We start from the raw sequence: 27,211 nt of genomic DNA, 5'->3' as shown, positions 1-27,211 counted from the left end.
TTAAGGCACTAATAGATAGTGGAGCAATAAGGAACTATATCTCGCTAATAGCAGTTAAAAGAATAGGGTTACTATACAGGCAGAAGGAACGTCCTTACCTATTAATAACAATTTTAGGAGATCTAATAGCTTATAGAGGAGGCATTATTAATCTCAAAATAGGACCTATTTAGTTAACCATTAAAGGGAGATAAATTAAGATGTCTTTTAACATATTACCATTAGGAAATAATAAGGCAGTATTAGGAATGCCTTAGTTACAGGAATACAATCTAAAGATTAATTGGATTATAGGTCAGGTTAATATTAGGGATACTTAACGCCGTAAGATGCAATAATAAGCCAAGCTAGTATAGTACTAAGTAGAAGCAACCTATAAAGAAATAGAAAAAGGACTAAGCTATATACTAAAGAGATACTATAAGTATAGCAAAAAACTATAGTCACCTAAGAGTAAAAAGCTATTAGAGTATGCAGTATGGGACTATAAAATAGAATTAGAACTAGGAACAAGTCTAAGGTTTTTTCTAATCTATAAGCTTACTAAAGAGAAAGGTAGAGCACTAAAGGAGTTTGTCTAAGAAAACTTATAAAAGGGATACATTAAACTATCGTAGTCATCGGCGGGTTATCTAGTACTATTTATACCAAAAAAGAATAGTAAACTAAGGCTATATATTAACTATAGATAGTTAAACAGTATTACTAGGAAGGATAGGTATCCTTTACCCTTAATTAGTGAAATTTAAGACAGGATAGGTAATATATAAATCTTTACGAAGATAGATCTAAGATAGGCGTACTATTAGATTAGAATTAAGGAAGGCGATAAATAAAAGGCAGCCTTTAGGTTAAAGGAAGGACTATATAAGCTATTAGTTATATAATTCGGGCTTATAAACGCACCAGAAACGTTTTAAAAGCGTATTAACAATATATTAAGAGAATACTTGGATGAATTTATTATAGTATACCTCAATAATATTATTATCTACTTAATGAGTAAGGAAGAGCACGGGGAACATATTAAATGGGTCTTAAAAAGACTATAAGAAGAATAAATGCCGTGTTACGGGACACCCCCGTAATACCTTATACACGTCTACCTGTTTCTACCGACTTAGCAATTAGAGACTAACCGCGAAATAGCAATCTAACGGCAATCTATGGCATTTTACTATATTCTGCTAAGTTCTACCAAATTCTGCTAAGTTCTGCTAGGACCACAACCTAAACCCTATTTTGCCTATATATATATTAACTAAGCAACTAAGTTAATAATATATACCCTTTCTTCCCGTTTTCCTACCTTCTTTCCTTACATAACATCTTAACCTCCTTATACAGTTTATATATATAGCTTAATAATATCTACCTTACTATATATTATTGTCACTTATACTTACTCTATAATACTATATTATATTAACCACCTATACTACCGTTAATATATAGAACAAACCTAAAGCCCCTATAACGGCCGCTAGTATTATAACCGTACTCTAAAAACAATTGGTAGGGATATAGAAGTCTTTTATAGACGCCCTTAAATAAAACTAAGCCACTTTAAATTAATAATAAGCTAAATAAGAAGCACGATACTAGTAATTAATTAAGAACCTCTAAGAAGAAGTCCGCGCCCTTAAGATACCTACGCTAGGACCTTAAGACTAAACGCTATCTCTAGAGATAAATACGCGAAACGTAAGCCCCGAACCTATAGTAGCTACTTACCCTAAGCTAACTACTATACTAAAACAATCTAAACAACTATTAGATCCCCCGGTATTTACTAGTAAATAATAAAAGCTCTAATTATTTCTAAGCTAGCTTAAAAATAAGCTAACTAGTAACGCCAACTGTTACCTAACTAAAGTTAACCGACTCTATTACGCCTTAAGTTAACTAGGAGGAGATATAGCCGACTTTATTAAACCTCTTTAGCTAAACTTAGTATAAAGCCTAGTTGTACTTCTTAAAGCTATATATAGTAACCTAAACCGCTAAGCTACTGCTTAAAAAAAGATAAACTACATAACTTAAGGAACAAAAAGTTTCCTAGTATACTTCTCTAAATTTAACTATTATGTAAAGGAAATAGAATGGAATAACTCCGCACTAATTAATAGCCTTATTAAATCTCTAAGCCCTAAACTAAAAACCTCCCTAATAGGCGTAGACTTACTAGGAGCCCTTAATGCCTATATAAACATTATTAATAAACGGTATAATAATATACTACGCCTAATACCGAAGCCCACCCCCTAATATAATACGGCAACCCTATAAACGTCTACTAAGCTATCTTAGCTTAAGCACCCTAACGCTATAGATATTAATACTAGGACCCTAGGATATGCCCTACTAGGGTCCTCTAAATAAGAATGATGTATTAAGCTAGGCCTCTGCTTTAAATATAGAAGTAACTCCTACCTCTCTAACTACTGCTCCGCCCCTTTTTAAAAAGACCTATAAATAGCTAACGCTAGTAGCCTACCGCCCTAATCCTCTAGCCACTATCCCCAATCTTTATCTAGCTCTAGCTTAATAATTAATAAGCACTATTTACGAGGACGAAGCTCTAATTAATGTCCTATAAGAACCCTACCCCAATCACCTCTAAAAGGAAGGTTTTAGAGCTAAGTCGCTCTTTAGGACGGCTCTACTATAGGATCTTATTAAATATATTTAATGTTACAAACTCCGACTCTTGGGACTATAGTATAACTATTAACTATTATCTTTGGCAGAATGGTTAATAGGCTAACGCTTAAATCCTAATTAATACAGGAGCTAGTGGCATAGGATTTATTAATAAGATCTTTATATAAGATAATAGTTTTACCCTAATTTCCCTTAACCGGCATATTAACGTATTTAGATTTAATAGTAAACGCACCATTTTAGGCCGTATTACCCACGTGGTAACCCTAAGACTTTAATACCTAAACTATAAAGAACTAATTAAGCTTTTCGTTACCACCCTAGGTTACTTAGTAATCCTTAAATAACCCTAGATAAAGCTATATAAGGTGATTATTAATTAGGATAACCTTAAGCTTCTATTTACCGCCTCCCGTTATAAGTAGAAGTGCTTTATAACTTACTACTTAGACCTAGAACCAAAATCTAAAGAATTTACTAGATTCCACTAATATAAGATTTCTACCGAATTCTACTAATATAAGAATTCTACTAACACCCACCAAGGATCTAAAAATTCTACTAAGCTCTATAAGTTATTACTAAGCACTACACCGCCCTAAACTAAATAGAAACTTAAGCTTAGCATATAAAACTACTAAAAGGACTAGTATTCTATAATAAAAAGAATACTTAAAGAACCTAAACCTAAATCTGACACTAACTCCGTACCTAACACTAAACCTAAACCTAAATAAGAAACTACGGACGAGCCAAATGAGCTCGGTACCTATAACGTGGCCCGCCTCCACGTCGCCATACGGCCAAAAAGACTGAGAGTGCTTGCGAACTTGTTGTAAGCGCGGCGGGACCTAATATATATACTCTTACAATTGCCCTCTCCTCTACGCGCTCGTCCTTAAGCGCTCGCAGGGATTCCTCTATGCGCCTGTTCGCGCCATAGGGATTAAACGCCAAGAGTATCACTATATTAGTTAGTCCCCAGTAACATAAGCGATCGGACTTAGCCAACCCGCCTTATTGCATAGATATGTGTTAGACTGTACTAGAGCGAAGTAACCGCTAGGGATCGAACCTATAATACCTAGCCCCGGTAAGTTCGCAAGCACAATTGTAACGTAGCCCGCCTCTACGTCACCATACGGCTAAAAAGACTGAGAGTGCTTGCGAACTTGTCGCAAGCGCGGCGGGACCTAATATATATACTCTTATAGTACCCTAGATATCCGCATAATTAAAGCTACTTCATTAGCGTAACTTGCTAAAAAACCTAAATATACGATCTTTACTGTTACTATAGCTGATATTAAGAAGGCCTTAGCACTAAAGAAGCACACCAACCCTGCTATAAAGGTACTAGTAGAGTACTATAACCGCCTAGAGGCATTCTTATAAAAGGAAGTTAATAAGCTACCGGAACACCGATCGTATAACTATAAGATTGTACTTAAAGAAGGAAAGTAGCCTAGATTTAGACCCTTATATGGGATGTCTTAAAACGAACTCTAAGTACTATAAAAGTATTTAGATAAGAACCTAAGTAAAGGATTTATTAGAGCAAGCTTATCACCTATAGCCGTACTAGTAATCTTCGTTAAGAAACCTGGCGGCGGTCTATGCTTTTATATAGACTACTAAGCTCTTAACGCCGTTACTATTAAGAATTAATATCTAATCCCGTTAATATAGGAGATACTAAACTAACTAAGTAAGGCTTATTACTACATAAAGCTTGATATTATCTCTATATTTAACCGTCTCCGTATTATAAAAGGGGATAAATAGCTTACTGCATTTCGTACCCAATATAGACTATTTAAGTACTTAGTAACACCCTTTGGCCTTATAAACGCCCCAAGTTCGTTTTAATATTATATAAATAACACCCTACGCCCCTACCTAGACATCTTCTATACTGCTTATATTAATAATATCCTAATATACAGTAATAACCTAACCAAATATTGGAAACACGTTAACCTTATCCTATAAGCCCTATATAGAGCTGGTCTATAATTAGATGTAGATAAATATAAGTTCTATAAAACGGAAGTCCTATACCTTAAACTCCTTATTTTTATAAACGGTATATAAATAGACCTAAAGAAAGTCGAAGTAATTGTAAACTAGTAAGAACCTAAGAATATTAAGGACGTAAGAGCCTTTATAGGATTTGCTAATTTCTACTAATAGTTTATTAATAACTTCTCCGCCCTGGTTTTACCCCTTATAGCTCTAACCTAAAAGGATAAAGTTTTTGTCTTTAATAAGGAATATAAGAAGGCCTTTGCCTATCTAAAGGTTATATTTACTACTACGCCCGTACTCTAATACTTTAACCTAAACTAAATAAGTATTATAGAAGCCGACTTATCTAACTACGTCACTAGAGGCATCCTATCTCAATATAATAAGGATAGAGTATTACACCCTATAGTATACTTCTTAAAACAACTAAGCCTAGCCAAATATAACTACGAGATCTATAATAAGGAATTGTTAGCTATTATTAGGTATTTTAAACAATGGCGACCCGAACTAGAAGGCGCTGGATTTCTAATTAAGGTCCTTAGCGACTATAAGAACCTATACTCTACGTAGCCGAAATAAGTGTCGGTTTGGGGCACGTGCGCGCCCCACCCAAACAAAGCCCCCTGAGCATGCCTCACAATCATAACAAACCTTACAACACCACCATTTCGCACCCAAATTCGTTCGCTGCAATTACTAATTATAACCCAAGTTACCAAGGAGCCTGCATCCTAAAAAATACGGGCAAAACACTTTACCCCACCCCCAGAATTATACTATAATGCTGGGGAAAATAAGCATCTAAAGACTCCTCCACGCATAGGAGTTCTCTACGCCAAAATCTTTGGCCAATTACTAGGCAAGGCCATTCCTCCGGCTATTATATAGCAGGCTACTGGAATTATAGAGCACTCTTAGCAACGTATTGTGGCCTTAAAGCAATGCAGAACTATATATAATTTTAGGCTAGAAATAAGAGGGAGAAATCGAGCTCTTACAAAGGAAGATACCCACGCTATTGCCGTGTATTTAGACGACCCCAATCTCAATTAAGACTCAAAATTAGCCCTATAGCAGACTATTGTTTAAAAGGCCCTAAATTATAAAGATCTTCTAATGGTTCCAACTTAAAGAACAGGTTGCTAACCTCTTGGAAATAAGCTAATTTAAAGAGCCATAAAAAAGGATAAAGGGTATATTAATGCAAAGATAGAAGAAGAGAAGTGGCTTAACTAGGAGCAGGCAGATAGAAGAAAGAATTGGTACTATTTATAGCTAGAAAAAAGACCCTATCCTAAAGACTGGAATAATATTGCTTTTTATAATAAATATNACTTTAGTTTAGGTGTAGAAGAAACCCATAGAATTAAGAGAAGAAGTAGTAATCTTTACCGCTATTTACCACAGAATATTTATAGGAAGAAGGGGGTTACTAAAAAGGATGAAAAGGAGAAGGCCTAAGAGAAGAAGTATCTTAAACTGTTTAATGTCTTTATTGTTATTAGCAGGACCTAAAAAAAGTTCTTCTTATATAAGGTGGATAACCAGGTGGGTAAGATAAATTTAAAAGCCTATACCAAGCAGGTGTTACCATAGCTTCTTTTAAAGTTTAATATTAAGGGAATTACTTTATGCCAGGATGCAGATTCAGCGCATAAATNAAGGGAGTCTTTAGCCTGGGTAAAGGAATGGGACTTAAAGCTTCTAACATTGCCTGGTNTATNACTAGATCTATNAATTATAGAGTCCTTAGCCCATCCTATTAAGAAGAAATTCCATTCAAAGCGCGTGGAAGAGGACACAGCATTAGAGCGTTTTATAGATGTTTAGGAGAACCAAGTGGATCAGGAGAAGATTGCAGAGATGTACAGCTGGTACACGAAGCGCCTACATGAGTGCATTAGGGCTGACGGGCAGATGACTCGATATTGAATTGATTTGGCTGTATTATGGTATTGTGATCGTGAACTATGATTTTGGTGGGTGCGCACGTGCCCCAAACCGACACTTATTTCGGCTACGTAGAGCTATAGTACTTCACAACCACAAAACAGCTAAGTTATCGTTAGGCCCGCTGGTTAGAATATCTATCTCGTTTCCGATTCTTAATTATATACTACCTAGGCGTCTAAGGTTAGAAGCCTAATGCCCTAACCTAACGCTCGCAAGACGCGCTAGCCCTAGAAGAAGCGCACTCTTACTAAAATCAGACCCTGCTTCGCCCTAAACTATTTAACCCTCCCATTAAAGATCTTATGGTACACGTCCTTAAAATAACTAATTAATTAATTAAATAGATTATAGTTAACGAATATTTAAATAACAAGTTTATTTAAGAGACGCTTAAGCTAATATAAGATGGTATTAAACGCTCTAAAAAGATTTTTTTAAGTAAATGCGAAGCCTGTGGAAACCGCTTATATTACTAGAACCGTCTAGTTATCCCTAATTATAATAAGCTTAAGCTTAAACTCCTTAAACATATATATAATCTACCTATTACTAGCCACCTAGGCTAAGAAAAGACCCTAGAACTACTCTAATAGGAGTATTATTAGCCGAATATGTATAATATAATACGAAGGTACGTCTCTAGCTACTATACCTACTAATGAGCTAAAGCCTCGTATAAGATATATAACGGTCTTTTAAAGCCACTACCTATTCTAAACCAAAGATAGAAGGATATCTTAATTAACTTTATTATTGACCTTCCTAATAGTAGAGGCTGTATAAATATTATGGTAGTTATAGACCAACTATCTAAAATAAGACACTTAATCGCCTGCCCTAATATATTAACGCCTACTATTACCTAACTATTTCTAGATTACGTATGGAAACTCTACGGACTCCCTAAAATAATTATCTCCGATAAAGGCAGCTAGTTTATCTTAGCATTCTAGAAAGAACTAACTACTTAACTCCGCATTAAAGCACTATTGTCTACTATATATTACCTAGAAACGGATAGCCAAACGGAACGCGTAAATACTATAATGGAATAGTATATTTAGATATACACGTCGTATTTATAGGATAACTAAATTAACTGGCTTATATTCGCCGAGTTTACTATAAATAATTCCGTCTTAGAAACTATAAAAGTCTCCCCGTTTCTAGCTAATTACGGCTAGCACCCACAAATAAGTTTTAAACCCTTTAGTAATGTTTCTTACCCTACTTATTACGCCTTATAAGTTGTAGAAGTAAATAAATTTATAAAGAAGATAGAGGAACTATAACAGTTCCTTACTAATAAGATAATATGAGCTTAATCTGTCTATAAAGCCGCAGCGAATAAGAAACAAACCCCAGCACCGGCCTACTAAATTGGCGATTTTATTTGGCTAGATATAAGAAATCTAAATACGAAATAACCTACTAAGAAACTTAATTAGAAGAACGCTGGCCCTTATAAGGTTAAAAAGGTTATCTCTCCTTATGCCTACTAACTAAAGCTCCCTAATACAGTTAAAATCTACCCTATATTCTATACGTCAGTCCTCCACCCTACTACCCCCGTATTAGACGCCCTACCTAGATAGATATAAGACCCTCCCCTACTAGTTAAAGTAGATAGTAAGAACGAGTACTTTATTAAAAGAATTAATAATATTAAGTATAATAAATAAAAACGCTAATATATATATCTTATAAAATGGAGAGGCTTTACTAAGTCCTTATAGGAACCCGTTAACTCTATAGGACTTATATAAGCCGCAGAAGACTTTTACAAACTTTACCTAGAACTACTACAGCCCTATCTCGCAGAAGCTTAAGTTTAAAGGGGGGGTACTGTTACGGGATACCCCCGTAATACCTTATATACGTTTACCTATTTCTACCAACTTAGCAATTAGAGACTAACCGTGAAATGGCAATTTAATGGCAATCTAATAGCAATCTAACGGCAATTTACGGCATTCTGCTATATTCTGCTAAGTTCTACCAAATTCTGTTAAGTTCTGCTAGGACCACGACCTAAACCCTATTTTGCCTATGCACGTGTTAACTAAGCAACTAAGTTAACAATATATGCCCTTTCTTCCCGTTTTCCTACCTTCTTTCCTTACGTAACGTCTTGACCTCCTTATACAGTTTATGTATATAGCTTAATAATATCTACCTTACTATATATTATCGTCGCTTATACTCACTTCGTGATATGCTGGTAGTAATTAAGAAATACAAGTTCTTCACTAGGAAGACCAATTTTGTTAGATTTATTATTAAACCAGGCTAACTTAGCATAGATCTAAAGAAAATTAAGGCTATAGTAAATTGGTAAGAACCAGAAAATGTAATGTAGCTAAGGTCATTTCTAGGGTTCTGCAATTACTGTAGAAGGTTTATAGCTTAATAGTTAAAGGACATTAAGCCGTTTATAAGATTAATAAAAAAAGAAGAACTATAGGTATAGAGAGAGAAATAGTAGGAACTCTTTAGGAAGATTAAAGAATTGTTTACCTAGGAGCCAGTTCTTAAGATCTATTAACTAGGACTAAAGACAGTTGTAGAAATAGATATATTAGACTTTATACTAGGAGCATATTTTATATAAAAGCATCCAGATAGATGGCACCTAGTGGTATACTATAGTCGGAAGATAATACTACCAGAACTAAACTATAATATCTATAATAAGGAGTTACTAGGAATAGTTATAGTACTAAAGGAATAAAGAGCATTCTTATAAGGTATAGAGAAACTATTTATAGTTAAAACGGATTATAAAAACCTAACGGGATTCCTAATAATAAAGAAACTTAACTAAAGATAGGTTAAATAGGCGGAGATACTTGCAGAATACTATTTTAAGATTTAGTATACTAAGGGTACAGAGAATACACGAGCAGATGCTCTAAGCAGAAAAGCTAAACTATAAAACAATAAAAAGCTATTAGAGGCTTTATTGCGAAAAGATATAGATAGATTAATTAGGTATAATCATCTAAAGATTATAGCAACTTAAGAGAAAGAATTAGAAAAAGTCTACAAGATACTAGAAAGCTTTTAGGCATAAAGGATTCTAGAAGTATAGCTAGAAGATCTACAGATAGAGATATACAAAAACCAAGAAGTAAGGTATATCCTAAAAAGCATAGCAGAGGAGTTCGTGGAAGACTTCTATAAGGGACTAACTTAAGAATATAATAGAGCTATAAGCTTAGTGTTAAGACTCTAGGAGGAGTATATTATTGACGGAATTTAAAGAATAGCTAAGAAGGTCACTAAAGAGTGTTTAAATTGCTAAAGAAATAAACTAATAAGGTATAAGCCATATAGAGGGCTATAACCTATTAAAATACCAGAGAGACTATAGGAGGTTATATTATAGGACTTTATTATTAAGTTGCCAAAGTTAAGAGATCCTATTACTAAATAAGATTATAACGTAATTTTAGTAATAGTAGATAAGCTTATAAAGTAGGGATACTTTATAGCATATACGGAAGAAATCTTAGCAGAAGATGTTACTAGAATCTATATTAAAGAAGTGTTTATAAGATATAGAGCACTAAACAAAATTATATCGGATAGAGATTTAAGATTCGTAGCAGCATTCTAAGAAGTATTCTTAGCAGAGTAAGGAGTTCGAGCAGTAACTTCTACCGCATATTATCCACAGATAGACGGTCAAACGGAAAGATTAAATTAGACACTAGAGCAGTATCTAAGGCATTATATTAATCATACACAGAACAATTAGGTATTACTATTACTAATTATATAGTTTATATATAATGCAACACCATAAGAAGGAATAGGTATGTTACTATTTAAAATAAATTACGGATATAAGCTAAGAACCTTATTATCGCTATAATAAGTAAAGAAAACGAGTAGTAGAGCTAAGTAAAGGATAGAGACTTTAATAAATCTTTATACGAACCTTATAGAAATAGCTAAGATAGTATAGTAAAGAATAAAGAAGTACTATGATACTAAGAGATCTAAGGGACCAGATCTTAAGGAGGGAGATAAAGTATAGCTACTATACAAAAATTTTAAGAGTCAACAACTAAGTAAAAAGTTAGACTACGTTAGACTAGGACCTTTTAAAATCACGCAAAGGATTTTACTAGTTATATTTAAGTTAAACCTACTAGCTAAAATAAAAATCTACCCTATATAGCATATTGCAATGCTAGAGCTAGTATATAGAGATATTAAGCCACCAGTCTATAAAGCAGACACATATAAAGGATAAGAAAAGGATAAATAGTAAGTTTTAAAGATCGTTAGTTATAAGGATGTTAATAATAAAATATAGTATAAAGTAAAGTGGATAGGCTATAATAAGACTACCTAGGAACTACTAAAGAATTTAAAGAACGCTATAGGAAAGGTATAGGAGTATTAAAAGAAAATAGGTTAGGCAATATTAATAAGGAAGGAGTATTAAAGAATAAGTTACCTAAGGGGGACCTAGAAAGAGCGACTGCCAAACTACTTAAAGTTATTCCCTTTACTATAAGAGGAAAGTTAGTTCTCTTATTACCTAGTTCCTAAAGACCTTATTTTATAAGTTTCCACTCCTTAAAACAAACCTTCTTACGGACCTTTTTAAGGCGAAGTAATTAAGTAAACGCCGCGATGCGAGTATCTAGAGCCTTCTATTCCGTATCTTAAGAACATTCTAACTTAGTAAGGGCTTAAGATAGTTTACTATCTAGCCGTGCAGCAGCAGATTAAATATAAGACCCTAAGACAAATTAATTAGGGAACTAGACGACTATTAAGAGTAATAGGTCGCGTATATTTAGCATTAAAGGTAAAGCGAACGTCACAGAACAAACAAATATTCGCTTTAGTACACTTTAAGTAAGAGGATGGTTATTATAAGGAAGGGCTTATTAATGTAATATAAACTAACCCCTTTTTCGCACAATAAGAATACGGAGACGGTATAATCTCACTAAGAAATAATATCGCAGTAATAGTGCGGGCACGACGTTGGGCATATAAAGAAGAAAGTGCTTTAGGTATAATAAGTAACAATATTAACTAAATTAATTAGACGGATATTATACCTCTAGTAAATAACTTAGAGATGTTTTAAATCTTTAAGGATAAAGATAAAGAGGAGGGAAATAGTATTACGGACGCTTTAAGTATAATATTATAACTACTAAGAGAGGAGTTGGAAGAAGCTAGTTAGTTAATTTAGGCACAGTCTAAGATGGAACCGGTAGAACTATATAATAAGGAATGGTAACTAAGGTTATATAATATGCTACATATTAAATAAGAGGAATAAGAGGAACTTATATACCTTATATATAAGACGTATATCACATATAAGAAGGATTTTATAGGAGTACGGTTGTGTATTTAAGGACCCTTAGTCCCTACCTAGATAGTTCCTTCCTTATAGTAATTCTTAGAATATAATTGGAGTTAATCTATTAGGCAACCACTCCACTAGTTGTTATTACGTTGTTAACTACTGTCTTTGCATTTCCTACACACCTAGCCTATTAACGAGCCCACCGTAGTTCTTGCTATAAGGTTCCGTTATAAAAGACGCCCTTTTTAAGTAGTCCGTTAATCTCTTTACGTCTTAAGTCCGTAAAAGGGTTTTCCTATACTAAAACTAATATATCTATAGGCGGAGGTTGCCTTATAAATATACTTGCGAAGGTTAAGTGATTTTCTATTATAGGGTTCTTAGTTATATGGTGCTTTTAGGGGCGTCCTTAACTATGCTTTACAGCAGGTTTAGTAGGTTTAGTGGGTTTTTAAGGGACTTCTAGAGTAGGTAGAGGTGCTTCTAGTTTATCTAGTTTAGTAGGTGCTTCTAGTTCGTCTAGTTTAATAGTATAGGTATTTTTAAACTAAAAATAGGGTTTTATGGACGTGCTTCTAAAGCTAGTTAGTTTGCTAGAAAGTTATATATAGCACGTTTCGTCTTCTACAGCTAGTAAACAATAAGGTCCAGTCTAATTGCCGCTCTTACGCTATATAAGGACTTTAGAATTAAGCAGGAGGTTATAAACTAAGGTTGTATTAGGTCCGTTACAGTAATATAGGGCGCTATTAACAGCTTATTTAGCCCGTAATTTAACTATTTCGGCTATTACTTTCCGTATTACAGCTACTCGTTCTATAATAGACGGGGTAAGAGGGCCTAGGTTGCTTATCCTTAGGTAGGCTCTATAAACTAAGAGGGTAAATACTAGTCCATTAGGGCCAGCGGTATTATTAATAGCTTTTACAGCTATCTATAAAGCTAGTTCCTTTTAAATATCCTTACACTCGTCCATAATAATCTAGTAAGCTCTTTATAAAGCTAGGTAAGCTTGCTTAATAAGCCTAATGGACTAATACGCCTTAACTAGAACGGCTTTTATTAAAATAGCTATAGCCATAGCATGCTATTAGAATTCCTTGCTAATAAAGTTCCTACTAGCGTTATAGGTAATATACTTAGGGGGTCCAACGTATATATCAATCTAGCAGGTCCGTAAAATATCCTAAGTATATTTTATAGATATGTTTTATAACCAACGGGCGGCTTAATAGCGGGTTACCTCGTCAATTATATATAATACTAGGCTGCTATTAATGTATATAATGTCTATATATACTAAGTAGTTAAAATTAAGGTCTTTATAAAGAGTAAACTTAAATCGGCATAGGGAACGTCCGTATTTCTAGCAGAAGGAGCAGTATTTAGTTAGGTAGTTAATTACCTTTCTATTAACGTCATCATGTCCAGAGCGTTTAAGGACTCTATACAGCTTTTCGGCTAATAAGTAGCCAAAACAGCGGTATAGGCGATAGATTTTAGTACTGGTAAGGTAGCACGGGTTATAGTTAAAAGATCCCTAAATATAGGTCTATAAAGTCTCTCCCTATATAAGGAATGGGTGTCCGAATCGTCACGTAATTAGTAAGGTAATATACTTACTTCCTAGGGCAGTTACAGGGCTAATTAAGGTGTCTATAATATTGTTATAGTAAACCTATAACTTATCCATATCTATAAGGCAAAGTAGAAAAGGGGTATCTGCTTTTACTATATAGAAGTTAACTAGGCCAATTAGAGTCTTAGCTGTAACTAATCTAATTAATATAGTTAAGCCGATGCCGAATTAGACGTTTACAGCTCTAGTTTGCATAGTATCAATATCCGTATTATTATTTATAGTGGTCTTATATATAAGGTATTATCTATAACCTATAGTAGACTTCTTAGAGGCACCTATATTAATTATAACGCTATAGAATTCTTTAGGGGTATAGCATTCTATAGTAATATATGCAAATAAGTCCTATTCGCGGTCTATAACGTCTATAATAGGTCTAATAGGTATACTTATAGGCTAGTTTTTAGGTGCAATTAAGTATATAAAGGAGCGGTTAGCTAATACGGTTATAATATTAAAGGCTTAGCTATCCGTAAAAGGTCTAAAAGTAGTTAAGAACATCTCTAAGGTCTCCTATTCCTAAGTATTTAAGTTAAAGTTAATTATAAGGGCTTCCATTAACTCGTTAAGAGACTCCTTTACTTCCTTTCCTTTATAGTCTAAAATAAACTAATTAATCCAATTATTAAATCTCTTCTTAGACTTATTATGTTCTTCCTAGGTATACCTTATAAACTAATATTCTTTCTTACTGCATATAAAGCACTTCTAGCTAGTTCGTTTATAGGGGTATGCTTTTATATAGAAGTTACTACGGGGGTTATAGGTAGGACTTAGTTAGTATAGGTACTGCTAGCAATAGCGGCGGTCCGTAAAGTAGGCATCTAAGTTAGTTTATAGGTTTTATAGGTCTATAATAAAGGCTTAAGTACTACCTAGCGGGTTTAAAACTTTGTATATTATAATAAAGGACCATAAATCGTGAATAAGGCCAGTTAAGGTGTCTATAGGCTTATAATAGGCGTACTTACAGGGCTTTACTTCCTGGTAAGCTGTAATAAGTTTATTATATAGAAAGTCGTCTATTTAAAGCTTAATATTAAGGCCGTGCTATAGGTATTAAAGGTCTTTAATAAGAATTTACAGGCACTCTATAGTCAATTTTTCGGTATTCTTGTCAATTATAATCTATAACTTAATTACATTCTATTAGGTAAGAATATTACGCTTATATTCTGGCCCTTTAAAGTAGTTATATATAGCCTCGCATAGCTTATTAAAGGGAGCACTAAGGGGTTTACTCTTAAGGTTAGTATAATAGTAGTTAAGGGCTAGGCCACGTAGTATAGTAGAGTAGGCTTAGCTAAACTCCTATTTAGGAATATCAGCCTTCTAGCAAAGGTCCGTAAAAATAGTTAGTTTAAAGTTAAAATTATCGTTTTCACCGCTATACTTAGATTTGTTAGTATAGAGCTTAGCTAGGTTAGCTAGCTCCTTACTATAGGTCTTTACTTAGGTAGTTTACGGATCTATAACTTAAGTAATAGAAGGGTTTTAGTCCATATTTTGGTTTACGGGGGTATTATAGTCTATAACTTAGGTACTAGGTATACTTTAGCCTATAAGATTAATTTTAAGATCTCTTTAGTCTATAGGACGAATTTAGTTAAATAGGTTATTAATAAGACTAAAGATCCTATTAAGTTTAAAAAAGGTAAAGAGTTTACTAGTTTTAATATAGTCTAGGATCTACTCTTTAGTCTAGTCCGTTTAGTCCTCCTTATATAATATATTGTACAGAGACCATGCAATAGTAACTTACCTATCCTTTTTAACCTATACACCTTAGTTGTGTAGAAGGGTTTATAGGTTATAGGTAGCTATAAGGTTATAAGTCTTAAAGATAGCTTCCGTAAAGTCCGCAAAGTCTTCCTTATATTATTCCCATAGATTATTATTTAGAAGCTTAAAGTGTCCGTATTTAAGGATTTTAAAATTAATATAGTTATTAACGCCGTTTATAGACGTAAGGTCGACTCCCTAACTCCACTTCTTTTAACCTTTATTAATTTGCTTGCTTATATCTACTATATTATATAGCGTAGTATATCTATATAAGCTATAACGGGTAGTAGTAGCTTATAGCGGGTAGAGGAGGTCTTATAACGGTCCGTAAAATCAATTAACGGGTCCGTAATAGTTTAAGAGGTCTTATAATGGTCTATAAAGGCAATTAATAGGTCCGTAATAGTTTATAGGAGGGCAGGGGGTTCTATAAAGTCTTATAACGGTCCGTAAAGGCAATTAATAGGTCCATAATAGTTTATAGGAGGGTAAGAGGTTCCATAAAGGTCTATATTCGCGTTTATAAACTTCTAGTAAACCGTACTAAGACTTAAATAAGTATATAGAGATGGTGATATAGTCCGTAATCCCCAACTTCCGACCTTCTAGTAGGTCGTACTAGGATTAAACGGGTAGTCGCTGTCGTGTATCGCTCAGGGGAGGTATCAAGTAATTGCTGATCTATGCGCGCTCACTAATCAGTATTTGTATCAACTTAATAATATAAGTAAGTTATATCCAGGGGCACAAAATACGTATAGTATCGTATGCTCTTTTAGATGGTGGTGACTTTTTAATTCTATTGAGGTAGACTACGTAGTCTATATACTAACGCGCCCTCCCCCCTAATTAGTTATAAGCGAGTAGTTGGTACACCAAACGCGTAGATACGCGTTTGGTATACCAGCTGCTGTAATTATACAGTTACCTTTAATATTTAAATTTCCAAAAAATACTAAACTTTTTCTATAATAAATAATTATCTAAAATTTATTTAAAAAAAAAAAAGCTTTATATTATTATTTAAGGTATTTCTAATAAGTTAAATAGGATATTTTTTAATATTCTTATAGAATCTAAAGAGTAAGCTATAGAATTTTATTTTAAATTAAAAGACCTTTACCTTGTCTATTAAATTAAAATCTTATTTATATTATTTATTATTAAAGGTAAATGATTTTTCTTTACTACTTTAGCCCTTTTACTAGATATATCCTATATAATAGGTGAAGCACTAATTATAATTTAGTAGGATAATAGATAGCCCATTTTCAGAATTAGGAATATAGGGCTATACTAGTAATAGGTAATTAAATATAGAAATATATAAGGTTAAAGGTTTTAATGGGGGAGATATATTGCTTAGGGCTTAGCGCATGGGACAAGCGCTGCTTAAAACAGAGTAAACCACCCGAAAATGGATACCAGTGTCCCAGGACACAGAGTTACTGCGGTAAAGAAGAAGACTATCTTATCCTATGCGCTAATACTTTCCTTGTTTCTGCAATGATCTTGGCTAACTATTGTTGTTAAAAATAAATTTAGTAGGCCTCACAATATGTTGCCGCGCCACGGATTCATCGGGAGAAATACTGAGACTTTGGAACTATTCCAACGCACTCAAAACCATAATAGGATTTCACAGCGCCTTTGACCTATTCGCAATTTCCTCCCATTCCTTTGGCTTGGGCCTCCAGATACCCGACATGAAGCCTTTGGTTTTTGTGCCGATCGAATGCCACACAGCAGCTTCGAGAAACTGCTCCCTTGCATGGGCATTGGTGACAGTTAACCATTCGTAAAACATATATAGCGGCTGATATTACGCGAGACATTGTCCTAAGAAGAGCATCCTTCCAGGATCTATACCCTTCTTATAGCTAATACAATTCCTTACGGCTCTACAAGGCAATTTTGTGGCGAGATATCATAACATATTATTCCGGTGAACTTAGGGTTTGAATTTAGTAATGGGACAGGTTGGAACTGCCTATTTACTGGACGAAACAGTCACCGAAAATCTCTATATATCATGAACCCTAGTCCCCCCACACCCAGCACTGGCCTGTACCCTCTTGGACACGGCGGCCCCGTAGGTTTATAGTTAGCCTAGCTAGGCTGGACTACAATTATTAAAGAAGGAAATTTGCATTCTGCTGGTAAGCTCGATTGCAGGAAATGATCTGAGCTTTGGTTTACTTTGTAGAAAAGGCAACGGTAGAGTTTATCTTCTAGAGATTGGGAATTACATTTACGAGGTCCGAGAACATAGGGGTCGAGCGAGAGTATTGTACTTGTACATGTCGCTATTTCCTATGCAGAGAAGAGTACATATATATACATTACCTGAACCGCTCGTACCTCTCCTCTTCCTCCATTCTCTCTCTCACCGCTTCTATAGTTCCGGCATCATACACATCTTCCGGCATCTTCTTTCCGTTCAAAATTTCCTTTTCATGCTTGGCTGCTTCCTCCTTGGTCATACAAACTAAATCTTTCATTTGCAATAAGGAGTTCTTCTGGCTGGGCGTCCTCTTATCCACAAAGCCCTCTTCAGGCGCTCTCCATCTAGTTAAGCACAGCCTAGTGGAGAGGCCACTAATGACGCTGCGGCCATGATAGACCTCTTCGATTAGATAACCTACGTCGTCGTGCGTAATGGGAATGCGTAGTCCCTGGGTGTCTTCGCCCCTCGCTCGCGCCAGCCGCTCTTCGAAACCTTGTAAAGTGCCTAGAATACCATCGTACATCTTGTCCCGTGCCTTTGACGGTAGGTACTCGTGCGGATATCCTGTAATATCCAGAATAACATGGTTTGCGACAGCAAGTCCAAATATCGCAGGCATAGTCCCTAACACGGGCAATATCCTAACCCGAAAATCCGGAAGAACTCCTAATTCACCAACGCTGCCTTTAGCGAACTCGTCTTCCGGTAAAGGAAGTAGCTGCGCTTTTCCGGGCCCAGTTTTTTCGGTCGAAAAGACTACCGGGATGCCATCTTTGACTCCTAGGGCCCTGAGTCGTCGCCTTGTAGATTTTGATAGCGGATCGTCTGTGCTCGTTGAAATATCCCCTATGAGGATCCTGGTAGGGTCGGATTTGCATCCTGCTCCCATTGAAGAGATCACCCGGACCCTGCGCTTGTGGCAATAGTTTAACAATGCTACTTTGCTGTCAATATTGTCGATGGCATCAATGACGTAGTCAGGCTCGTGTCCATCCAAAGCAGATAATTGGCGTTCTGCGCTAGCCTCATTGAAGAGCTCGTTCCTGCAGTCGAAGTGCGTCCAAGGCGTAATTTGTTCAAGCCGCTTGCGAATGCAATGCACCTTCGGCGTACCCACGTCTGCAAGAGTGGCAACTGCGTGCCGGTTCAGGGAAGAGAGAGTAACCTGGTCAAAGTCGATGAGGCGGATCTTTGAGACCCCTGAGCGAGCGAGGGCTGCGGTGGCGTGAGATCCCACGCCCCCACAACCAACCACGATAATGAAAGAGGAACGGAGTTTGGCAAGGCCTTCATCAGTGAGGAAGACTCGATTTCGGGCAAGTTGCTCGAGTATGAGATCTATGGAATGTCGTTAGAATCTATAGGAGTAGGGTAAAATAGGTTGAAAAGTAAATGCTATACCATTATCGTAATCACCCTGCCTAGCTCTCACGGCAAGGGCCACACTTCGCTCGTCTTCCTTAGTGGGTGCAAATATATCTGCAGCCGCACCGTATTTTGTCAGCTTCATTTCGAAAGTTAGCCATGCAGTCAAACCAAGTTTCAATTACTAGTCGCCAATATAGCTTCTGTGATCCGTGAAAGAAATAGCAGATAATTACCCTAGTTACCACGTGCTCTTGACTTATAGATGGAATAGAAGCCTTCAAGTCCTCAACCATATATTGCCTTCTTGCTTTTTGGAAACCTAGAATGGCACCTGCAACAACCACACCGGAAATTACAGCCGTGGTGACCAGCTGCGCATTATGTGATGCCGTGGCTCTGGATATCCAGGATGACATGCCGAATCAGAGCCACTTCGGGTAACAAAAGAATATACTAGCTAATAAGAGCTATTACTTTTGAAAGCCGCATTTATTCATTATCGGTGCAGGGGTCTGAATACGGTGACAGCCGAATTGAAGCTTTGTGATGTTCAAAAATTCCACATTGCCAAGAACCCCGTCAGAGCTTCGGCGACCCACAACGCCCACCTCGCAAATCGCGTCTACTGTACTTCAACCTCACCTCGTGCCTATCCATTCTTCCCTCACGCACGAACAGCGAGTACAGCCCCCCACCCCAGTCCCCGCAACCTCTCCAAACTAACTCCCCCTAGTATCCCAGTGATGAAGATCTCACCGAGCTACGCAAGTGGCGCCCTTCACCATCAGGCTTAGGTCCCCGCGATGCGCGACACCGAACAGAAACCAGATGGGAGTACTCGCAGCCCCGCGCTGCAGTACGGGCGGCCTCCGCTCTGCGCGTTCGTAGCCACTGAAAGCCCGCCGCGGTTCTCAGGCCCGTCCCGATCCGCCCATCCAACCCTCCAATCTACCCCCCGCCGAGCGCGCTGTGACGACACCTTCCTCCTCGAAGCGCCCCGTCATCCTCAGGGAGGCGCGCGTGTCGCTGCTGAGACATTACATAGTAGTTTTCAATCGGAGCGCGAGTCGCCAGCTCGGCGTGTGGGGTTGTGGTGGGTTACCCTTAGCCGTTTTAGAGCGGGGAGGGCAAGGTGGGACGGAGGAGGCGGTGGTTTGGTCCGGTGATGATATCCATGTGTCAAAAGCCAAATTTGGACAGGCAGCCCGGCAGCTAACCGATTCTGGACTCCGCGAGGGGAAATGGTTGGTGAGGTGCGCGTGGTTGTCGGTGAGAACGTGAGAGCTAATCTGAGGACCCCTGTGACTTTAATTGGGTTATCAATTGGAATGAAAAGATCATCTCTGTGCTACTCCTTTTGTCCCATGCTTTAAATGGTGATGGCATTGGTAGGGAACGTAATAAGGGTCTGAATGAAGAGGAATATATACCACTAATGAAACGCTTGAGAACTCCCTTTTTTCCAAACTCGTACAGAACGCACACGTTAAGCCCCACCCAGATCCATGTCCTTCCTTTCGTGTTGCCTAGAACCTTGATCCCCGCTTCTTCGTCCGATACACGGTGAAACCCACGTACGCCCCCGTAAGTGCCAGCCCAAACAACACAAACTTTAAAAAGAACCAACTCCAGCTCCCTTTTTTCTTCCCAGCGTTATACTTATCAAATTTTGTTCCACCCTTCCCTGAGGTTGACGGTCCAGCAGTACCACTGTTCGACCCTGTGTTGTGTTGGTACAGATTCTTAGTACCGACGTAAATGATATCGTGGTGGTCTGAGAGCTCGCCTGTTTCGGCTGAGAACCCAAGGTAGGCGACTGGTGGTACTTTGAAATTTGGAATCTCGAAACACTCCGTCCATTCGTCTTCTGATTTGTATTGTAAGTCAAGTTTAAGAGACTGCTCTTGGAAATAAGTAAGACGGGCTTTGGTGGGAATATTTTGGTTGCGAATGCCACGGGCCTAGGAGCGGTCAGTGATTCGATATTGGACTAAGGACAGAGGCCTTGTAGAGTGAGAGGCGACGTGGGAAAGCGTACGGAGCATCCAGCCAATTCATTCGCCTTTCCATCATTATCCTTATCGTAGACTGTGTTACCATCTCCGCTCACTGCCATCACATACGGAAACACCACACCGGGCCTGTTATTTTTGTACGTGTCAAAGATTATGCCTAAACCTTCAAAGTTGTCTGTGGATCCAAAGACTGGTCCCGGTTGCGCTCGCTGTTTGGTGAGCCACATTGCCATGCCGTCGCCATAAAGGTTTCCTTGCCCGTGGATCTTGAATTCTACGATGATCTGTAGTCGTGTGAGCATAGATTCTTAACATTTTAACAATACCACAAGCGCAACATGTATGAGCTTCGTGCGTACCTCCCAATTCGTCGCCGTCAGTGGCACTCGCGAGAACAGCCATCCTGATCTTGAAGGCTTGTCTGACACTAGACGAATGTATTTATCTGTTCGAACAATTGTGTCTCCACCAAAATCGAACCAACGACTTTGCATGTCCGAATCGAGGTAGGGCTAGAACTTGGAGTTAGGATTACAAATTCAACCTTGATAATATAGGCTCTAAAGGCAGCCGTGGAATTCTGGGATAACTCACGGGCTCCAAACTATGTGTCCGTAGCTATATTCCCAAAATCAGCTTCCACTTAGTCCTTTGCATAAGGGAAGATCATACTGATATGGCCTTGATATCAGGGTTCTCAGACAATCCCAGACCCCAAGTCCCCGTCAAGCTCCCTGCTAGCAGACACAGGCAAGTCCATGGCCGCGGGAGCAGCATTATGCACTACAATACCTCCCCGTGAAACGAAAGTCAAAAGAGAGCGCGAGAAAATTCGCAGGGGAAATATTTACTCCTGCAATTCGAGAGAAGGTAATTCGTATATAAGAAAAGAAAAGGAAAATGTTGGGCGGCTGTGAGGGAGAGACGGTTGTGATGAAGCGCTCGGCTCGTGTCAAGCTGTCCTTTCCAAGAGGGAACGCCGGCAGGCGAAGCGAAGATGTTCCGCCGGAGGTCATCGTCAAATCTTGAACGTCAACCCCAAGCTTCAATTACAGCCGTCAGGGTTGATATCTCATCATCTTACCCCTTTGAGATTATTCCAATTCGAATACCAATTATTTTAACTATCGCCCTGAATATCTCTCAAAATGGACTCCCTCGGCGGGTCCAACCTCTCCGCCTTTGCCTCCAGCGACCCAAAAACTGCCGTCATGCGCCAAATCCAGCAGGAAGCGGCAGTGCAAAATGCGCGGATGTTGGTAGAGGTAAATGGTCTCCTTGAATGACTGTTCTTGCATCGCCGTGCTTTCTGGCTTCTCGGTCCAAACCATAGTCATCTCAAAAAATTAATTCGTGTTCTTCCCCTTTTCAAAGCAGCAACTGATGGATTCTTTCATTGCAGAAACTCAATGAGCATTGCTTTGAGCGCTGTGTTCCCAAGCCCGGCAACACTCTCTCAAAGGGCGAGGAATCATGCTTCACAGCATGCATGGAGAAATATATGACAGCGTGGAACGTCGTCTCGAGACAGTATGTGGCGCGAATACAGAAAGAAGCTAGCACAGGAGGCCTAGGCGGAACATTTTAGGGTTGGGCAAGACGCTAGAGTAAGTGGTTGATGAATTTACAACTGCATTGCGGTGTATAGGATATATATGGGACATGTCAGCCGGCTACCACTTGGAAGGACTCTAGGCGGCTATGTATATTGTTATGGTTGTACCACTAAGGGTGTGATAGAGATGGATGGCGCAGATTACCGGTCTACATTTAACAAAAAAACTTGTACTATAGCACGGGACAGTTTGCAAAATGTCCAGACTCTCCCAAAAAACGAAATGCCGAATGTATTGTACAGCTTTCATGAGAACTTCTGAAATACAGTGCAGAGCACAGCAATTACTCCACCCTATGCATACGCTGTTGAAGTGCCGGCCCAGCCCAAAAAAACAGAATGTGCCAAGTGGAATGCCTGAACGCTAAACTTATCTGCTAAGTGGTGGATTGCGACTCTTATCCGATGGTAAGAAAGCTTTTTGGCGGTCTTTGTACTCCCTAACCAGGATCGAGCAGCTTATCTCCTGGCACAGCCTCTTCCTCCTGACCTCTGGGAGCTTTGTCGCAAACTCGAGCCCTGAAGCCCTCTCCACCGCCTCGACTGGGACCTCAAAATCCGTCAAGGGCTTGTCGTTCGCTATCTGTGCATTAGGCAGCACAAAAGCCCCCAATGCCACTTTTCCACCCACGCTCCCATCCTCCGCAAATATAACCTTGTAGAAGTGGGTCGGCACAGCCACATTTGGCGGATTTCCGATGACCTCGTAACTGATCCTCCACTTCCCATCCGGTTCCCTACGCGGTAAGTACAATGGGCCTGTCACGATCCGCACACTAGGATATTTCCCGGTCAGGCGGCGGCAGAAATCCTCGAAATGCGCCCAGTAGTCCCGATTGAATCCGTTCCCTACCTGCGGGCACATATTACTGAGCAGAAATGTGTCGTCCATGGCCTCCTGGCTCCATTTTGCGTCCGCTGCGGGGACCTGATGCCCACGGTCGTATCCGCTGCGGAAGTAGTCCTTCAGCTTCGCGCGGAATTTCTCGGGGATCGAAAGATCTTCAATGAAGGCGCTGTGCTCGCGATCCGCATTGTGAGCCGCGAGGGAAGCGGGAGTTATGTGTTCGGCGACCCAGGCCGGGTTGCGAGTACGGCGGTCGTAGGACGATGTTAGTGAGGTTGCTGGGCGGAGGTCGGCTACAGGGCCGGGGAAACCGTATTGAAAGAGGCCATTCGGGTCAACTAGGGTTGGGGAAGCTCTTGTAGGAACAGCTGGAGAGATGGCGACAGGCGCTGGAGGGCCGGTACGGGTTGGTGTAGACACCGTGGTGATCGTTGTCGTTGTCGCTGCGGGAGAGATGGGTGTGTCTTTCCTGATGGAATAGAACGCCGCTGTTGCTGCTGCTCCGGTAGCAGCGCCGGCAGCCGCTATCATGGCAATTTTTGCTTTCGACATTGCTTCCTGTTGGCTGATGAAGAGTTTTGCAAGGCCGGCGGCTAGGATAATTGTTTAGGAAAGGTTCCACGAGAGAGGCTTGGGAATTTAAAAGAGGGGAAGGGTGAGGTGAGAAAACTGCGCGTGCTAAACGTTTCAGACGCGTCGGTCACAGCTCATGTGGTTCGCTATGACCTGTCGAACAATGGNCATGCTGGTCGACCCAAAAGAGAAAATCTCGCTTATTAGTCTTGGAGTTTTCGAGGGTTCAATGTGGAAGCGCCCTGTCTTCAGTGCTGTGTACTTAGTCTCATTACAGATTTGTTAGTGGCAAAGTAACATAATGGAAGATACTGATGGAGGCAGTGCCTAGGAGCCTGGCTGTGGCTGGTATCACGTGTTCGAACGCGCAACTTGGAAAGGCTGAAGGTAAATGATTCTTCGCGTTTCTACTACCTCCATCTCAATACTCCTAGATTTAACTTCAGACGCTAGAACCTTAACCATGACTACAATCACCCCCACCCTGCTGTTGGCATTTTTCTTTACCTTATTTTTTATGATCAGCCTCGGCGCCTGTTCTCCTTCAGAGCCCTTGATCGAGACTCCATGCGGATTCAAAGGCGACGATAACATGTATGGGCTGGGAATAAGACTTGGCGTGTATTTTCAGTGGGTTACAACGTCTATCTCCAACAACTTTGTTCCAGAAGAAGCTGCCATGATGCGCGGCGTGAATAACTGCTTTCAATTGTCGACTTTCGCTGGTCTTATGTACATTACCCTAGGACGGGGCTCATCTCAGAATAGCGGGACTACCTACGCCGTAGAAGCTTTCATAGTCTTACTACTCTGCACAGGCGGCGTATGTTCTGGCCGCGGACTTGGAAATGCCAGCGATGACGACCAGGCTTTGGGCGAACGAGTTCCTACGACTTTCGCGGATTACAAAGCCTCACGCATCGGCCAAATAGTCCGGGTTCTTATTGCAGCAGCATCTATTTACTACGGGATCTGGTTCGTTTACATTGGTATGGATAATATGGCTCATCCACCATGTAGCCGAACAGCTTTTTTCTTTGCGCCGGTCGATCTTTATCATTGGTATCGCGCCTTCTTAAAGGTTATATTTACCCTCTCAGGAATCGTTAGCAGCTTCTTGATTCTGGAGAGCTCTCTTGGTGTTGCCCGCCTCTGGCGTGTGCATGGGGCAATTTCTGCTGTGGGCAAGATTTTGGCTTTCCACGAGGAACACACTGCCTCAAACACGAGTGTAGCGACGGGCCACTCTGGACAGCACGAAACAGTCTTGACACATACCAGTTTTTCTCTAGACCTTGCGCTTTTCATTTTAACTATAGAGCTCATCATCAAATGGAATCACATCCAAGGTGTCAATACGTTAGGGAACACGGGGCAAATACTCCCTCTCATTGTTGGTGGCTCAGGCCTGCTTCGCGTGCTCTACAAGACGGTGTATAAAGTTGTTCGGAAAGACTATCGTCAGTACATCATTTATTTCATTTTATACAATAGCAGGTAACTGATAATACTTAGGTCGCTCACCCAATTATTCCTGGAGGAGCCCCGTTTTCCTATATTTCCGGCATTCTTGAAAGGTTTTTAACCAGGAGAGTCCTGCCGGAAGCGGGAAAGTCATGGGCACCTGCAGCAGTTTCCTCTTGGCAGAGAGGGCCAACCAATACGAATCCTCATAATAAGAGGAGCTGAGGCTCCAGTTTATTCCAGGCTGATCAACCTTCTCCATGGCATGATTATCTACATCTCCCAACACTTGCTGCACATATTTGGTGTTCCCCTTGCGTTACGCAAAGATGCCTTCTGAGAGCCGAACCTTTCTTCTGCTTCGACCGCCTCTGGATATTCAGAAGACCTGGCCAAATCGTTGGGGCCTTTGTCCAAAATCCGTATGACCCTGTGGCTTCGTTTGTTCCTAAAGATCGAACAAAGCTTGCGGCTATACTAGGTGCCTTAACTTTCCCAGTTGTCGAACTTCCCTTATCAGACTTTGAAAGCCAAGCGAATGACTCTAGCGCATGGCAAGCTCAAGCACAGCTGTCTGACATATTTAAGGTCAGGCACGGTAGAAAATGGGGTAAACTTCAAAATGCGCGCACAACATGCCATAGTTCACAAGGCACAAAACTTCTACGATATGTTCGACCAAATGATGAAGCACAATCAGATACGGACTGAGCTGATCGAGTCATTGCGTCGCAACGGGGGCATCGTGTACATGGCCTAGCAGCACTGGTACTCACAGATGCTCAGCTCACAGTAGGGCATAATCGTAATAGCGTTATACGCACCAACAGCGGCCAGAACCTTCCCGGCTGTGTACAACCTCCAGCCAGCACCGGGACTCAGCGCGGCTTGGCCACCACGCAGTCTGAAACGTATAAAGCGGACGGTTAGAGGATATTTGGGGTTCAATATCGCAAGGTCACGAAGAGGTCTTTTTTGGGTTCAGGTCGGGTGAAGTTGGGTAATAGTACTTATCGAGGAAAGGGCAAGGATGCAATATTTGGAGACGGGAGTGAAGATGAGGACGACAGTCAAAACAACGATAGCTTGAAGGATGTGGAGATTACCCGTGTCAATCCCTCAGAAGAGTCGCGGGCAAATGATTGCGCTACTCTTAAATTAAATATCTAATATCAAGAAACTTGAAGTGAAGGCGAAATCACTCTAGCGCCATTCAATTTTTTGGGGGGTTACAGGTTTCACCTTTGAGTTTAGAAATGGTTAATAAAATCTCATTTATCGACTCTGGTAGCTTCATTTATTGTTAAGAACCATAACAATCCTCGAACTCCGTACTTAGGTATGCGGCCGATCGGCTGAGGCTGAGGCTGAGGACCTGTTTCATCACCAGATTAAACAAGGCAGCAGTGGAATCGTACTTCAAGTCATGAACGACAATATCAGGTATCATCTTTTTCATGTTACCAGGCTCTTGATTGCCAATCCTTATCTTGTTTGACATGGGTAATATTAACTCTTCTCCGGAGGCGAATTAGAGCCAGCCTTCGCCGCCTACCCCACGCGTTGTTATCATCACGGCGAACCTACCGAATATGTTGTGGATTACAGGAATTTTAAAGGCGCAAGACATATACGACGTTACCATGAAAACCCAACGTACAATCTACCGAGATCAAAACTTTCGTC

General features: G+C 39.4%; 6 protein-coding genes across 6 annotated transcripts; 3 read left to right on the top strand and 3 right to left on the bottom strand.

The window, feature by feature from the left end:
- Nucleotides 1-482: 482 nt before the first annotated feature.
- Nucleotides 483-4,302, top strand: K441DRAFT_541535 (uncharacterized protein; the record flags this gene model as incomplete). Its single annotated transcript, XM_067642652.1, has 2 exons — nucleotides 483-575; nucleotides 4,186-4,302. Coding segments are annotated over 2 exons (210 nt in total), but the record flags the coding sequence as incomplete, so codon positions are not given.
- A 13,456-nt stretch (nucleotides 4,303-17,758) lies between these two features.
- Nucleotides 17,759-19,427, bottom strand: K441DRAFT_541575 (uncharacterized protein; the record flags this gene model as incomplete). The annotated part of the gene is made up of 3 exons (XM_067642655.1): nucleotides 17,759-18,981; nucleotides 19,045-19,147; nucleotides 19,245-19,427. The coding sequence occupies 3 exons, from the start codon at nucleotides 19,425-19,427 to the stop codon at nucleotides 17,759-17,761; spliced, it is 1,509 nt and encodes a 502-aa protein (XP_067508542.1).
- Nucleotides 19,428-20,145: 718 nt separating this feature from the next.
- Nucleotides 20,146-21,999, bottom strand: K441DRAFT_653467 (uncharacterized protein). The gene is made up of 5 exons (XM_067647545.1): nucleotides 21,699-21,999; nucleotides 21,621-21,644; nucleotides 21,386-21,538; nucleotides 21,050-21,310; nucleotides 20,146-20,972 (listed from the first exon to the last, which is right to left on the bottom strand). Exons 1-5 carry the CDS (start codon nucleotides 21,801-21,803, stop codon nucleotides 20,538-20,540), a joined length of 978 nt encoding a protein of 325 aa, XP_067508541.1. The 5' UTR covers nucleotides 21,804-21,999; the 3' UTR covers nucleotides 20,146-20,537.
- Nucleotides 22,000-22,174: 175 nt separating this feature from the next.
- K441DRAFT_540845 (uncharacterized protein) lies at nucleotides 22,175-22,614 on the top strand (the record flags this gene model as incomplete). The annotated part of the gene is made up of 2 exons (XM_067642614.1): nucleotides 22,175-22,291; nucleotides 22,429-22,614. The coding sequence occupies 2 exons, from the start codon at nucleotides 22,175-22,177 to the stop codon at nucleotides 22,612-22,614; spliced, it is 303 nt and encodes a 100-aa protein (XP_067508540.1).
- A 397-nt stretch (nucleotides 22,615-23,011) lies between these two features.
- Nucleotides 23,012-24,040, bottom strand: K441DRAFT_684533 (uncharacterized protein; the record flags this gene model as incomplete). Its single annotated transcript, XM_067651790.1, has 1 exon — nucleotides 23,012-24,040. The coding sequence occupies one exon, from the start codon at nucleotides 24,038-24,040 to the stop codon at nucleotides 23,012-23,014; it is 1,029 nt and encodes a 342-aa protein (XP_067508539.1).
- A 484-nt stretch (nucleotides 24,041-24,524) lies between these two features.
- Nucleotides 24,525-25,635, top strand: K441DRAFT_674001 (uncharacterized protein; the record flags this gene model as incomplete). The annotated part of the gene is made up of 2 exons (XM_067650701.1): nucleotides 24,525-25,521; nucleotides 25,577-25,635. 2 exons carry the CDS (start codon nucleotides 24,525-24,527, stop codon nucleotides 25,633-25,635), a joined length of 1,056 nt encoding a protein of 351 aa, XP_067508538.1.
- Nucleotides 25,636-27,211: the final 1,576 nt, after the last annotated feature.

The sequence above is a fragment of the Cenococcum geophilum genome (assembly GCF_001692895.1).
Source record: "Cenococcum geophilum 1.58 unplaced genomic scaffold K441scaffold_5, whole genome shotgun sequence".
Taxonomy (NCBI): domain Eukaryota; kingdom Fungi; phylum Ascomycota; class Dothideomycetes; order Gloniales; family Gloniaceae; genus Cenococcum; species Cenococcum geophilum.
Note: the sequence above shows the minus strand (reverse complement) of the source record. Positions and strands in the feature narration are given on the sequence as shown.

Bases quoted from the DNA above. Each gene is read 5' to 3' on its own strand.
- K441DRAFT_653467 (XM_067647545.1), bottom strand. From the start codon at position 21,803: ATGCTGCTCCCGCGGCCATGGACTTGCCTGTGTCTGCTAGCAGGGAGC. The intron at 21,645-21,698 runs GTATGATCTTCC...TTGGGAATATAG, and splicing joins CTGATATCAAGGCCATATCA to CTACGGACACATAGTTTGGA. The intron at 20,973-21,049 runs GTACGCTTTCCC...GACCGCTCCTAG, and splicing joins ATGAATTGGCTGGATGCTCC to GCCCGTGGCATTCGCAACCA.